The sequence below is a fragment of the Lynx rufus genome, unplaced genomic scaffold (assembly GCF_022079265.1).
Source record: "Lynx rufus isolate CCGP_SWC_20201006 ecotype Redwood Valley unplaced genomic scaffold, mLynRuf1.p SCAF_1, whole genome shotgun sequence".
Lineage (NCBI taxonomy): Eukaryota > Metazoa > Chordata > Mammalia > Carnivora > Felidae > Lynx > Lynx rufus.
The window spans coordinates 145,102,159-145,119,024 of NW_025814823.1; the positions used below are offsets into that span (position 1 = coordinate 145,102,159).

The 16,866-nt window shown below is 33.0% G+C and overlaps 1 protein-coding gene across 3 annotated transcripts in view; it reads right to left on the reverse strand.

Moving 5' to 3' along the window:
- Positions 1-16,866, reverse strand: part of SSBP2 (single stranded DNA binding protein 2) — a 312,057-nt gene that overhangs the window by 42,192 nt on the left and 252,999 nt on the right. For 2 of the 3 annotated variants that reach the window (XM_047088601.1, XM_047088621.1), the window contains exons 7-10: positions 15,241-15,307; positions 14,435-14,505; positions 7,683-7,774; positions 1,506-1,554 (exon numbers count right to left, since the gene is read on the reverse strand). In XM_047088601.1, coding sequence (XP_046944557.1) covers positions 1,506-1,554; positions 7,683-7,774; positions 14,435-14,505; positions 15,241-15,307 — 279 coding nt within the window. The remainder of the gene's footprint in view (positions 1-1,505; positions 1,555-7,682; positions 7,775-14,434; positions 14,506-15,240; positions 15,308-16,866) is intronic. The other variant, XM_047088611.1, reaches the window with a different exon arrangement.

A 16,866-nucleotide genomic window follows, 5' to 3' on the forward strand; every position in this document is an offset into this window, starting at 1 on the left:
ATAAGCAAACTAAAAGAATTTTGGAAGAGGAAAGAATTCACATTCACATTATAACATAATCTGGATAAAAAGTATTTTAGAAAGATTTGCTAAACGGCGCCTGGGTGGCTCAGTAGACTGGAAGACCGACTCTTGATTTTGGCCTGGGTCATGATGTCACTCACGGTCATGTGATTGAGTCCCGCGTCACGCTCTGTGTTGAGCATGGAGCCTGCTTGGGATTCTCTCTCTCTTTCTCTCTCGCTCTCTCTCTCTCCCCCCCTCTCTGTCCCTCCCCTGCTCACACTCACTTTCTCAAATATTTTTAAAAATTTCAATTAAAAAAAAAGAAAGATTGGTTAAGATTAAATAGTACACTGAAGATCCAAATGTAAGCAAGATTATCATTCTCTCCACTCCAAATTCTATTTCAATTAGCTATTAAAACTAAGAGGAAGATAACATAAATTATTTTTTTCTCTAAAAATACGATAATTGCTTACTTGAGGAGAAAGTGATTCAGCTTTAGAATAGCTATAAGTTTAGGATAATTCTTTCTATACCACATATACCTTACTTCACATTTTCTTGAAATTTAAATTAACCTTAAACATTGGATCCGTTTCATGTTTATTTAGCATTAAGGTCATTGCTAGTCAATGGGCGTACCTCTGTGCATATTAGCAAAAGGCATCCTTGCTGGGTCAGATACTCATAGACTTTACAAGTGGAGCACAATCTGTATTTTAATACCCTACCAACTTCCTTGAGTCAGGAACCTTTGTGCAGTGCACACACTACACAAAGGTACACTGCAGAACTCTCTCTATACTGAAGAAACTCAAGGGTTCAAAGTCAAGAAGGGAAAACATTACCAGGATCATTAAATTAAATCATATTAATTTTAAGACTGAAAGCTTAATTTTCATATTATGCATATATTCATGTGTTATTATTAAGAGAGAAAAATATTTGTGCAGTTAAACCACTATCACAAAACATGTAAGGAAAATTCACAGCATGTCATATACACAGATAGATGTGTAGGAACACCAATTCAGCCAATAGGGACAGGGCAAATGCGTACTTGCCTCCAGGAATAGTGAGAGAGCAAACGTAGGTGTAACTAGTATAATAAATACAATCATAATAACTCTGATAGAGATTGAGGTTATCTGGCAACTTAGTGATTACCATAATTATTTTAGAAGATCAAATCATTTTATGATAAATATATACTATAATAAATATAGGCTACTGTGGTACACCTAAATCACATTTTCTATTTTAATTTTGAAGTCTGTTTATCCATATAGAATGCATGTTTACATTAGACTGTGAAGTAAAAAACTTCGTCATTTCAAAAATTATACATATTTTACAAATATATATGCGAAATATATTTTTTGAATGATTACTTTTTTAAAAAAGTTAATATAACCAATTGCAGGGCTTTCAAAAGCAACAGGATTTTTGTTGTTCAATGCTAGAAAGTGCAAAGAAAATTAAAATATATATATACTCACTGAATTGGCATTTGTTGGGTTTGGCCAAGGTCTACCACCACCTGGACCCCTATAAGACAATATGATCAATGAAATTTTAACTTATGTTTTGAATGTTTCACAATAAGCAATAACAAATCATAAAATATAACATTTACAATTTAGTTACCATGCAGTTCTAGGTCGGCACTGAAATTACTCTGTATTTTCACAAATTTTTTATTTCTTAAATCAAAAATTTTGATCATTTCACAATATAGTTTTCTTCCCAAATCAAACTACTTTGTGTCGGTCCAATTTTATTTTAAGTTCAGTTACTGTAATAACCACTAAAAGTGATAATCACCTGTAACAGTAAAAACATGGGTAAAAATTACTAATTATGAAATAAATATAAAGTATAATCCTATGACACAAAGATAACTGCCACCTGTATATCATTAAAAATTAAAGTGAAATTATTTTTAAAATATCAATATCTATAAAATAATTGCTTTTACTAAACTACAAATATATATATGTACATAAAAGATGACTAAATTTGACTTCTTTTAAAACACACATAGACTATCAGATTACTTTATACATGTATTAATCTATCTCTCAGTGCCACTGACAATTTACATTTATTTATTTATTTATTTATTTATTTATTTATTTATTTATTTATTTATTTAAAGTAGGCTTCATACTTAGTGCAGAGCCCAATGCAAGGCTTGAACTCATGACCTTGAGATCAAGCCCTGAGCTGAGATCAACAGTCAGACACTTAACTGACTGAGCCACCCAGGTGCCCAGACAATTTTCTTTTTAAAAAAGGGATCACTTTTTTTGTTTTCATAATTGTAGGTCAAGACAGTGGCCAGAGTAAATCTTGAGATAAACAGGAAATAATCTAATCCAATGTACATCAGTGTATTACTTCACTTTAGGGTGGTGGATAAGGTTTTGTAATCTATAGCTTAAAAGGACATGAATCTTTTAAAACAAAATTAAGTGAAAAAGTCTCTTGTACTCATGCTTCAGTATTAAGTATACCGAAATAAATACTGCTTGATAAAAAGTAGACTACTGTTAGCAGGTCCTCTGTAATTAGGGTTACTCAAGATTCCCTTTTCCTTCTAACTGCAGCAAAAAGACAGAGGAAATTTTTAATTAAAAAAAAAAAAAAACAACAAAAAAAATGTCCCCTGATTCTTATTGCAGAGACTTTAACCCTGAAATTCTCATATGTTAGATAGAAGCTGTCCAAGTTAGCTATATTACCCATGTTAGCTTGGAATATTTAGAATTGTTTTAATTTTGTTTGGAATTCCCCAGGGATGTAAACAGCAGGGAAGTACATGAAAATTCTTTCCCTGGGCTCTATTAGGGTACCCAAATACAATTTTCTCCTATTCTGCTTGAGGAGTAAAGGAGAAAATGAGATGCCAGAGAGGAGTTGGTCAAAGTATTGTGCACAGGGAGAAGGTTAGGGGCATGTACTTTTACTGTCTCTGGAACCTGTTGCCTCATTAAGATAGGGTTGATGATGATGATTTTACACTTAATTACAGGAACACTTTAGAAAGATGATCTTACCTAAAGGATTCAATGTCCTAATGGACAGAAAGTGAGAAAAAACATATGGTATGTATTTACCAAGTGAAACATTTTATTTGTTTGATGTTAATCCACATAATTTGTGTGATGTTAAATAAAACATAGTAAAGAAATTGGGAAATATTTATCTTAAAACAGCATAAAATATATGCTATATCCAGGGGTGCCTGGGTGGCTGAGTTGGTTGAGTATCATACTCTTGATTTCGGCTTGGTCATGATCCCAGGGTCATGGAATCGAGCCACACATCAGGCTCTGTGCTGAGAATGGAGCCTTCTTGGGATTCTCTCTCTCTCTCTTTCTCTCTCTCTCGCCCTCTCTCTCTTTCTCTCTCTCTCTCTCTCCCCCTTTCTCCCTCTCCCCCACCTTCATGCTTTCTATCTAAAAAAAAATGCTATATACAAATCATGGCAAAAATTTGTATACAATGATGTTAAGTTGATAATGATCTCATAATTTTAAAAATAGGACTGTATAAGATTAAATATCATATTTATTTATCATTTAAAAATTATTTAATGTTAAATTAACATGCTAAATTAAATGTTAAATAACTAAACATTTTACTTAAATAACAGCATTAAATTAAATGTTAAATATTACATTATCAATAACAATACCTTTTACACATTTCAGTTATTTGACAAATACTAATCTAGTCTCAGCACACTATGTATTTCATATCACATTGGATTTTATTTTTTTTTAAGTGTTTACATATTTATTTTGAGAGACAAAGAGCCCATCTGAGAGAGCATGAGCAGGGGAGAGGCAGATAGAGAGGGAGAGAGAGAATCCCAACCAGGCTCCAAGCTGCCAGAACAGAGCCTGGCACGGGGCTCTATCTCAAGAACCATAAGATCATGACCTAAGCTGAAATCAAGAGTCAGGCACTCAACCGACTGAGTCAGCCAGGTGCCCCCACTGCATTTTAATATGATAGGTTAAGTATTAATAATTCACATGGAGGGGGCCCATGGGTGGTTCTGTTAGTTGAGCGACTGACTTCGGTTCAGGTCATGATCTCACAGTTTGTGAGCTCGAGTCTCACACTGGGGTCTCTGCTGTCAGCACAGAGTCTACTTCAGATCTTCTGTCCCCCTGTCTTTCTGCCCCTACCCAGCTCATGTTCTCTCTCACTCTCAAAAATAAACATTAAAAAAAACCTAAAAACAAAAATTCACGTGGATAAGCCAAATTTCTCCCAAAACTGCTGCTGTGATTGAAAACAAAGTTTCACAAATAGTGCTAAATAAAATGGGGGTTATATTAGCGAGAAGTTCTATTAGAACAACCACATAAGCTCAGTAATTCCCACTCCTTTTGAGGACCATCAGTATTATCAAGAAAGTAATTTACACACTATAATACAGGAGTTATTTTGAATGGAGATTTCTATATAGGTATAGTCTGAAGTAGAATCAGGATAGCCTCATTTAAAAAACAAAGAGAAAAATGTAATTTAAAAGAAGCATGTATTTTTTGGTAAGTGTATACGGACTTGATAAAATAAAAGCAACTATGATTACTGTAGAGAAAAATTTTTTTGCTGTACAGTCATTTTATTTCAAGACAATAACTACGGAAAATTTATCATTCTATAGGATAACAAGAAGGTCTAGATCCTTTGAAATTCTTTGTCCTCTTAGTTTTACAAAATACCAATGTATACAAAGTTGAATTAGAAATGCTATAATGCTGAATCCTAAACTCTCTGGAAATTTATAAATTTAGAAATAGTTTCTTTTAAAAAACTTATCCATAATGCACTTGAAAACATTTACATTGTGGCTGTAGACTGTCAATTCTACTTTAAAGTACTGAAACTGATATTAGGCTTTTATTTGTAAAAATACAATAGTAGTTAGAGAACATTAGAAGTATACTCTTTAATTTTAGATGATACTATAAATAACTTGAGTTCAGAGCACTGAAATATAAAAATTATGTCAGAATAACTATGTTCTATGGAGACAACCAATAATTGTAAAAATAAAACTACCAAAATTTTGTTCCAAATAGTTTGCCAGTTGGTATATAGTATTTAATTACTTTTGTGAGCACAGTTGGGTATTATTTTTCACTGTCATTATATTTTCATGGCAAACAAGAAAAAGTGACAAGCTAAAGAAAACTCATCCAGATATGATTCGCCGGCAGGTCTCACCTGACTCCAACATGCAAATATCTAAGACTGTTAAAAACATAGCTTAAAGTAACACTATTCTAATGCCTTTACCTTTAATTTTTAAATTACCCAACAGGTAAAAAAGTGACATGAAGAAAGCCACAAATGCTAGTTAGAAATACTTATTTGCCAAAACATGAATTTAGTATATGTTTTAAAGATACTAAATTATGAAGTGAATTTCAAAAAAGTTTACTCTATTGAGTACAATGGAGATAATACATTTTATTTTTTTATGTCTCTTTAAATTCACTTTTGCTTTGTTGGGGCCAATATCAACACATGAATTATTCTGTCTGTTTGGATCTTACGTACTTCAGAACTTCCTTGTTAAAAGGAAATATTTACATTTTCATTGTTCTTTAAGAATATACTAATTTATAGAAAACTGAAAATTACATAAGACCACAAATAAATCAATAGTAAGAAATAATGGAAATCTGAGTCTGTTAAGGCTCAGTTACTTTAAAAAACAGAAATTATACGAATAATACAATATTGGGTAATAAAAATATTTTAAATGATCTGAGTGTATTTAAGTGAGAAACCCAAATGCAAATGTCAGCAAAAATAATATTAAAAATTCCAACCATATTTTTAGTGTCCATAGTCTAGGGAATTTAATGTACCCATATGTGTTTATTTGAGTGTATGTGAGAAAAGAACCAGACAGTTTTAAGCAGCTGCGTTTCTTAATGGTCACATAAAAATAACTTTTTTCTTTATATTAACAAAAACAGGTTGATCTAAAGTTGACCACATGGCTAATTATAATGAAGTGTAGTACACAAAATGACATTAGGTACAATCTTACCATTTAATGCTAATTTTTAACTGATCATAATATTCAAAATGTATACTCCTTACATCTATACATAGTATTTAAAATTATATTTTCTAAAAGCTATTGCATTTTAAAGTCAGAATCTCAGGTAGGTAAATTTTATATACATCTAAATCCTATTGGTAAGAGTTGCAGCTTTTGATTTAAGCATAAAATATCACTCCTTTTTGTAACAACCATTAATAAAGGCTAAGCCTTTGAGAGATTTAAGAAAAGTCAGACTTCATGTCTACCCATTTTTACTTTAAAAGTAAAAAGACGTGATAGGAAAATTTGACCTACTTTTTTCCCCTTGTTCTGTTAGTTTTGAGTCTGGCTGGTAGCCACTTATTAACCTATTTTCTATTTTAGGCAAAATTGCTTTCCATGAAAATGGTTTCAGAAACTTAAAAAATCCCTATCTATATCAAAGGAACTTGTCTCATTATATCTTCAATGCCATTAAATGATGGCAGAGCTGTCTAATTTGATATGTAAGTAACCAAAGGACTAACGGGAAAATAGAGGAAACTACCCACAACCCTATATGGAAAGGTTTCATTATTTCTGGTAAGCTTTCTTTAGGCCACATCATAGAATTGACCCTTTAGTGAATTAATGAAAGTCACAAACACCTGGTGTATATGGAACTTTGAGGGCAAGTTAGATATTGAAAAATAAGTTAAAATTCCTTAATAGATGGCGTTAGTGTAATAGAAACAACCATGCTCTTTGGGCTTGAAAGGACTTTTCAGTAAAAAACAAACCAAAATACTGTCAGTTTACTCTTTATCTGCACATCTTAATTTTCAAACAAAAATTCACCCTATCAGGGCTCCTGGGTAGCTCAGTTGGTTAAGTGTCTGACTCTTGATGTTGGTTCACATCATGGTCTCATGGTTCGTGGGATTGAGCTCTGAGTTGGGCTCTGCGCTGATGGTGCAAAGCCTACTTGGGATTCTCTCTCCTCTCTCTCTGCCCCTTGCCTGCTCTCTCTCTCTCTGTATCTCTCTCAAAAATAAATAAAGTTAAAAAGAAAATAAAAAAAATGACCCTATAGTATGGAAAGTTTTTTAATATAGAAAATATTACCAGAAAGAATGCTTCCTGGGTTAAGAGTGATCCCAACAAAGCAAAAGTAAAGACTCATATATAAGAATTAAGATCTTTTAGGAATCATTTAGTATCTGTTAAAATGAAGTTAGTATCAATTGTCTGTTTCTGTGGAGTGAAGTCCTGGTCCTCGTGTCCGCATCTCTTTACAGTTTTGTATAGACTATCTGGAGGCTGTGTTTATACATAAAAGACTCATTTTTAATTAAATAAATGAACCATGAAAACCAGGCTAAAAGTTGGCATTTGGCATTTGAAAATGGAAAAAAAAATTAAAGGTTGCAAGGGAAGGAAGAAAATGGGAGTATGTTGTGAAAACGAGGCAGACACTATTGCTCATGTTTAGTTCATTTACACCAGTTCCATTTTATACTACACAGAAATTGAGGAGCTGAAAGTGTGTTACAAATTAGTGTGACTTCAGAAGACAGAAAACAGAATACTAAACAGGATAATATGGCATTTTGCTTACATGTTCATTCCGGGCATTCCAGGGCCACCTAAAGCATTCAGTGGGGGTCTCATTGCACCTCCATAGTTCTGTAATGATAACCAAGGGTCAGACTACCACAAAACAAAAAAACAAAACCAAAGAGGAGGGGGGAAAGAAAGGAGAGCAGGTTAATGATTTCCCTACATAACTCCTGATTGGATAAGGCCTGTGCAATTCTTTCTCTGAAGGGTCCACTCTTGTACTAATGCTTCTATTTTAACAATTACTTTGCTCTGTGTCTTCTAAAAACTACATGACTATGTAAGATCATTGGGGCATGTTAAATGATTAAGGTACAACTGCAATTATAATATTCAACATATCTTTATTAAGGTCCTAATATCTGTATAACAGTGAATGTTTACAAATAAAACATTTTATAAATCCAAAACTCTACTTTTAAAGAAAAGACTTAGTTAACATGTTTGAAATTGTCAGACCCAGAACAATTCCATAAAATCTGAAGGAAAAAAAACAGACTGGTGAACCCAACAAGAAAGTTGAATGCAAACTATTTCTGCTTACAAAATAATACATCCTATAGAGAAATGCACTAATACAAACATGTACAACAATACATGAAAACTAAAGTATGTATACATGAATCATATCACTCAATAGGCTTCTGTCAATTTTTCTTATGAATATTCAAAGGAGAAAAACATTTTAATGTTTTAACATGCATATCATATTAGCTTACTTTAGTTTCCATTAGGGCCAAAAGATTTATTTTAACATTCTTACGTTAATATATTTTGACACTATTAACTGCTTTCATGCTTGGCTTTCTCACAGCACTTTATCTACAACCTTTCTGACTACTCTTTTTCAATTTCCTTTGCTGGCTCCTTTTATTTTGCACTCTTTAAAAGTTGCTTTTCTCCAAGTTCTAGCCGTAGCATTCCTTTAAATAAATACACACTTATAGGTAATTTTATCTGGTACCATTAGTTCAACAATGATTTAGGAATCCCAAATGTGTTAAATTTTGTCATGATATCTCTCCTGAACTCCTGAAAACTCCTATATTGAACTTCATTTGGACTGTTTCTAACTGGATACCACTTCATGTTCAACATATCTAAAAGTAAACTCAATGTTCTCTTCTTACAACTGCATTCTTCCCACTGTTTCTTCAGTCAGTTCTGTGGCATAACCTGCTGTACAACAGTCTAGGCTAAGAACCTCTGGGAGCTCAATGATGTCTCTTCCTTTTATTTCAATTCCCGAATCCAGTCAGTTACCAAAGTGTATTGATTCCACCTGTGAAATAGTTCTTGAAATAGTGCTTTCCTTCATATCACTAATCTTTGTCATTTACTGAGACTAATGTACTGTCTTCATTGGTCTCTCTGACTTAGCCTTTCCCCTCTCCCAATTTATTCTTCATGCTGCCTCCAGAACTATGCTTCTAAGGGTGCCTGGGTGGTTCAGTCAGTTAAGCGTCCAACTTCAGCTCAGGTCATGATCTCGTGGTCTGTGAGTTCAAGCCCCGCGTCGGGCTCTGTACTGACAGCTCAGAGTCTGGAGCCTGCTTCAGATTCTGTGTCTCCCTCTCTCTGCCCAACCCGCCCCCCCACCTCCCACCTGCTCACATGCATGCGCTCTTTCTCTCAAAAATAAATAAACACTAAAAAAAATTAAAACTCATTCCTACTTATGTCACTTAAGAGCCATGATGACCCACACTGCCTATCAAATGTTTATTCCTTAGCATGGCTCTATCATGGTATTTGCAGATCAGCCCTAGCCTGTATTTCCTGTATTCATTTCCTATTATCTTCACCTTCTTCCCCTACTCCCAACTATACCCTCCAGCCTACTGGATTTCTTATAGTTCAGAAACACGCAATACACTTTTACACTCATGGTAACTCCTAGCATGGCCTTTTGTGTAGTAGGTACTAAGATGACAAGGAAATACTCAATGAGACTGTTAACTCCAGAGAGTAAACCACAGTGTATAAATGACCTAGTTACATGTTCTTCTCATTGTTTATTACCTTTTAATTTCAAGAAATCTTACTTAAACATCCCAATTGTATGTGCTATGGGACAGAAAGGTTTCTATCCATACTTGAGTCATTAGTTAAAAGGATAGTCATTTCCCTTAACCTCTGGACCAAGCATGGCAGTGGCACCAGCAATATTAGCAAGAAGTCTGAGAAGAAAGTTAGCCATTGGAAATAAAATCTGGATGGTAAAGTATAATAGAAATGCTTCAAAAGAAAAGTATCCCTTCATTTTTGGTCTTAGAAGATCTATTTCATTTTATCAAGGGAAACATTAGTTTTCTTTATCACTCTGGATATAGAAAGATATTGGTTTGAACGTCTGTTGCCACTGCCCCATTTCCTCTGCCCCTCTTTCTATATGTGTGATCATGGGCCAATACTTGTCCCAATTGTCCACTCAGCCTTAATTTCCTTATCATGTCTTCTAAAAGCTTGTTGGAAGACAAAACAAAATCATCTAAAACAGCTATCATAGTGCTCGGTGCATTAAAAGCATGACACCACATGCTCAAACACTGTAGCTGCTCTTACTTGTCGCCATTAATAAGGGACCAACTTAAATGAGCCCTCTTCTCACCAGCTTCTCTTGAGCCCTCAACTGTAACAGAATTATATGCTTGTTTGTGTAATGATTCCCTGACAGAGTATGCATATTTCTTTTCTAGATTTTTTTTCTACTATATGATAGTTTTTCTTTATGTATTTGTGTCTCCTAGTAAAAAATAAGTACCTTGAAGGTAGAATCTGTTTTATTCATCTTGGTATATCCAGTGCTCAAGTATCACAGGAAATGAGTAAGAAATTATCCAATACATAATTCGATAGATTTACAAAATATTTTCATTTTGTGAATAATCTGAAGCAAAAGAAAACAGGAAGATAAGAAAGAATAACAACTGGCTTTTCAAGTGGTATCAACAAAGGCAGAATGGTAAGAGCTAATTTAGAATCACTGAATTTTAAAGCGGATGGCAGCTATACAATTCCATCTGGTTTAATCTCTTTCCCAATGCAATGTTCCTGACAAAATGGCTGTTCAGATTCTGCTTGGAAAGTTTATAAAGAGTTTCTCCATGATTGGGTAGTTTACTTTCTAGAAAGTTCTTCCCTTTACTGAACTGAATTCTACCTCCTATCTTAAATTTGAAAATAAAGAAAAAGTTAACTCTCTTTACATGACAACTTACTATGTATTCCCATCTCACTATTTCTCCACTCCAGCCAGGTATTTGATTTGGAAATCATGGTATGTTCCTACCTGTATACAACTCATTTATCCTTCAGATTTCTGGAGGAACTAGAACTAACTATATAGTCTTGGCAAATTTTTCTGTTAGTCATATGGAACCTGGTGAGCATAAGAACACAGACAAGCTAAGTATATCTTATTACAAAAGCAAGTAGAAAAATGTCTTCAGATATGGTATTAAGATATTTTTCTTGATTAAATAGATAACTGTATATATTATCCCTGAACTTAAATTTAAAATAGATAAAGGTGGGGCGGGGTGGGGGGGCGCCTGGGTGACTCAGTCGGTTAAGCATCTGACTTCGGCACAGGTCATGATCTCACGGCTTGTGAGTTCAAGCCCTGCTTCGGGGTGTGTGCTGACAGCTCGGAGCCTGGATCCTGCTTCTGATTCTGTCTCCCTGTCTCTCTGCTCCTCCCCTGTTCATGCTCTGTCTCTCCCTCTATCTCAGAAATAAAAATAAAACACTAAAAAAATAAAAAAAAATAAAAAAATAAAATAGGTAAAGAGGTGGGAAAAATATGTCAAGATTTAGAGCTGATGTTATTTCTTCATTCATGTGATAAACATTAAGCACATGTTTACTATAATGTAGGTTTGATCTGCCTAAATCAGCCTTATCTAAGAATCCTTAGATTATATATATTTCTTTGTTTTAGGAATTCAATTGTTCTAACAGATAACTACTGTCCTTCTCCATTATACTTGTCTTAAGCTCAAAATATTATGGAAATGAGATCTACAATAAAAAAAAAGAGATGTATTTTATGTTTGTGTAAAAGACTAGAAACAATATTACAGAGACTATTTCCATAATTCAACTAGAAAAAAGCAGATGCATTCTGTTCTTGGGTAGCATCTGTAGGGTTAAATACCTGCTATGAGAATTGTTTTTCTCATTATCTTCCAAGAAACACAGATAACTTTTACAAACCTCATAGTTTATAATGCCTAAGTTTCATATGTCAGGTGTTATAGATAAATATCTCAAAAGAATCCTTCATTCCAAATTATGTTACCTCACATTTTACCTATTCTGCCACTCATATTAATAGGATTCCTTTTCATTCAAGTAATGGCATGTATAAATAATTTCCTTTAACCATTGACACTCTGTATACTGTGATTTAAAGACGTTAATGTAGGTAGTTCTTGTTTCTGAAGTAAATTCAAAGCAAAACATTTTATCTACCTCAAACTATGAAGATATAAATAGCAAGGATATTAATCCAAATGGCAGAAATAAACTACTCTGATTTTGAAAATACAAAGAAAGAATTCACACTTATATGATAAACTTGGGTATTAAAACTCATCAATAAGAGATTACATACCAGAAATCTACTCATTTACTTTTTTATTATAATTTACTTATAACACAAAACACATAAACAGCTAGGTATTTATAAAACATAAAGACCAGTATGCTTTCTATTTCTGCATTTCCAAATGAGATCTAAGTGCGCATATAACTTAAGTAACCATTGTTTTATCTTTCAAACACTGCAAAACTGACCCTTAAATCAGACTCTAGTTTTTAGAAGTATTGAAAATATTGGTTTGGAAGGACAAAAGTTTAAAGAGCCGCTAGTTTAAAAATCAGTGAATTGAATGAAGAACGGTAACTAAATTACAGGCACCACATTTTTATGTATATTTAAAATGTATCTAGGGGCGCCTGGGTGGCTCAGTTGGTTTAGTGTCCGACTTCAGCTTAGGTCATGATCTCATGCTTCATGAGTTTGAGCCCCTTGTCAGGTTCTGTGCTGACAGTGAGAGCCTGGAAACTGCTTCGGATTCTGTGTCTCCTTCTCTCTGTCCCTCCCCTACTTGTTCTCTATCTCTGTCTCTCTCTCAAAAATAAATAGACATTAAAAAAAATGTATCTATTATGAAATTTTGGGGGGAAAATCCTTCAAGTTCCGTATAGTCAAACTGGCTTAGTTCATTAAAAACTAAAATATATATTGAGTCAATGAAATATCCTGTAGATCTTATGAATTCTAATTGATATCAATAGCTTCTGATGGTTGATCACATACATCATCAACCCTAACATGAATAGACGTAGGGGAAAATGATTTAAATATCTAAATCAGTTTTATAAGATCTTAAGAAAATACTAGGAAATAAATGAGACTAAATGAATCATTTCTTTCTGACTCTGAGGGTGTCAAATATTTACATATTAGGTTTTATTTTTTTAATGAAATATAGTATCTTTGAAAATTTTGGTTATATGGTCTTTGTGTTTCAATACACTTATATATATATATATAATTATGTATCTATATACATGTATATATATATAAAACTGTGTGTATATATATATAATTTATGTATATGTGTGTATATACATACACATATAATTGTATGTATATATATATATATATATATATATATATATATATATGAGTGTGTGTGTGTGTTTGTGTGTGTGTGTGTGTGTGTGTGTGTGTACCTATATAATTATAATGTTGGTTGGAAACTCCTAGGTCTAACTCATATTATCTCAGTGTTAGGTTCTTGATTTTCTGACTCCTTTGGGCACACAACAAAATATTAATTTTTAAAAAGTAGATACATAAAACAAGTTCCTAAAACTGTCACTTATAAAGCTATTCTTGGAAAGAATAAAGAAAATAAATTAATTCACTCTTTTAGCCAGTATTATGACATACTAACCTCTGACCCATCAGATAGAAATTTAAAATTCTGGATTTAGGGCTAGCTTACTTGAAACATAACATTATAACATTAATTTCTACTTCATGCAGTTTTCCCAAGAGAGACAAAAGGATGTTTTACCAAAAATAACTGCTATTCTATAACACCATATTTAAAAAAAATATATGTCACCAACAGGTAGGACAGATTCAAACTCATATTGTGTACTTCTGGGAAATTTTGATAGAGAAGAAGGCTAACATCTGATATACACTGATAGGATTAGGATTACGCTTGTTCACTAACACCCATTTTAATGTTTATTTCTAAATAGCTATTATGTTCATATTCTATGAATATGAATATAATAAATTGCCAATGGCATTCTTTACAAGACTTCTAGAAATATATTTTATGCTGCTTATTCTATTTAATAGCTTAGCTCAATTGCATTTTAACTTATATGCTTATCTTTTATAATAATTATTACAATATTTTTATATTTCCTCAGCATAGTTAACAAAAAGGTAATTAATAGTTATTTTTTATAATAATTACTTTATTGTATTTCTACATATTTTTTCAAATGTACTAAAGGCATATGTGATAGCACTCTTAAAATATGGTTTGTTGTCACATCATTTTGGACATGTCACAGATATTCTGTTCCTCAAGAACCTAATAATTATGTTATATCAAGCCTTTAATGCATATAATAAAAGCCAGCAAATGATATAGTTTATTTATAGAAGATGAAGGCAGAAAACTCAGCATCTAGTTTTTTGTGCTGATTATTTACCTGTGGTCCTAAGGGCACCATTCCTCTTGGAGGAGTCATTCTCTGCATTGGCCCACCCATATTTGGATGTCCTTTAAAAAAAAAAAAAAAAAAGGTATGAAGATACTAGCAAAGTAATGAGCATGAGTGCTAAACCAGGAGCCAGTAGCCTCCTCTCTGCTTGACATTAAATCTTACTTAGTAAGGGACTGGGTTATTGACATCATCTCATCTTGGCTTCCATGGCTACTTTTTTGCCTCTTACTGCTACTTGCCTACACTCTCCATTCACTGAGATTAAATTCTTCTTCCTAGTCTGTACTGAAATACATCTCTCATATGATTTGCTCCTTTTACCTTGGAACAGTGTATTAGAGCCATACCTATCTGTGGTACCTAAACATCTCTGTTGGAAGGACCGAATTATTGATTTGTTAAAATAATCAAGCTACTGTTGCTTAGCATTTTCTTTCCTCCTGCTCATCTTTCAGATGGACTAACCTATCTGAAAAAGGCAGAAGATATTATATGTGATGTAATCATTTAAATTTCCATTTGTTAGAAGTTATATAAAAGGTTTTAGAAGTTATTAGTTAAAATATGGATTTTGGATATTTAATTACTATTTCTTTTATTATTACTACCCTCACTATCATGCATAATTGTGAGAGTAAGCTGAAAATACAAGTCATTTGGCCATGTTACCTGCAAAAATGCAACTGGGATAATTATAAAACATATATACAAATAAGATTGTCCTTAAAAAATAAAGGATTTCCTCTGAGATTCTGCATGTCAGTTTCACTTTTTTACTTTAAAGTAATCACCTTGTTGTCGAGTTGGGTCCATTCCACTTGGAAGTAATGGCTGACTTCCTGGGACACCACCAAGTGCCTAGCATATTTTGTAAAAGAAAACAAAAAGAAATGTTGTAAATAATTATAAAATACACACTTTAACAATTCTCTTTTTAAATTCCTATAATTACAGAATACATTTGAGTATTTTGCAAGATTTCTTATATTTCACATTAATTTATAAATTTTATAGCCCTATATCCCTATATAAGTTTTTAGTTCTAAAAAGATTCTACCTTGCCCAATTTTGTGGTAAATAAAGTAAGTACTTCTTGGGAACAAATATCTAGGCAAAAATTGCCCTATTTCTTCCTGAGAAGTATTATGCCTTTCCCCCAAATTAATTTACTAACGGTACGAAAATAACTGATTTCGCTTCTTGAATGTAATCTCTCTACATTCTACAGATTATTTTACTCATTTGAAATTATAATAGCAGCAGGACTAAAATACCAAGGGGCCAATGAATTTTTGGGGGGGTACATTTTCCCTAAGAAACTATTTAGAAAAATAATACTCTATAGTTAAGTTCAAACAATTTGGCCGAATGGAAAAAAGAAAACTAGAACTGAAAAAGGTGGAGAGATTGACAGGGTTTATTTTATGAAAGGTGTGCTACTGGATATATCCTGAATCAAAAGTTTCTAACAGCTGTCTGAGCAGCACTTAGAGCTGGGCCAAACCGTACATGATTCAAATTTTCTGATCCTATGAAGTATACGTGTATTCATTCATATGTACACGTAAGCCTGATAATTGGCAAGAATTCCTATAAAGGTCCACTAACTTAACCTACAGCAGAATAAATCTTGTCTAATTAGTTAAAAATTTCAAAAGAAATTCAACATCAAAAAAAATAAATATCTGATCAGAACTGTTTTCTTAATTGTTATCACTTGGGATACAGTAGAGAGCTGCCATTTCTTAAGCCATTTTTGAAATTCTTTCAATTTTATTTTCTTACAAGCGTACCGAATATATATGCTACTATATGCCCTGTTCTCTGCTTACCTTACTAGCCTAATTTCTTGCTACCACACTTGTTAACTTTCAGCCATAGAAAACTTCCTTCAGTTTTTTTCAATTCATGCATTTAATCAATAATACCTAAATGCCAACCATTAAAAACCAAACAAAATTAAACTAAAACGAAACAATCTCTCTTCTCAAGAAGCTCAATAAAGGGTGCCCCTTGCTGACATATTTCAGATCTCAGTTTAGGGATCACTTCCTAACAAAATTCTTCCATTTAACCCCATTCTGGTATAAGTTCTCCATTTGCTTTAAGATAACATATATGTATTTTTTTAATTTTCAAATTTACAGAAACAGTACAAATGATTCCCATATATTCTGACACCAATTGCCCAACTGTTAACATTTCCCCACATCTGCCCCATCACCCTTTCTCTTTCTCTCTATACACTTGTTATCCTCACTCTTTTTCAGAACTGTGTGAGAGCAAGCTACAGACATTATGCCTCATCACCTCTAAGTACTGCTGAGCATAGTTCTCTAAACAAGGATATTCCTGTACATAACCATAACACAACTTTGCAAGACAGGAAATCCACATTGATATAACACTACCATCCA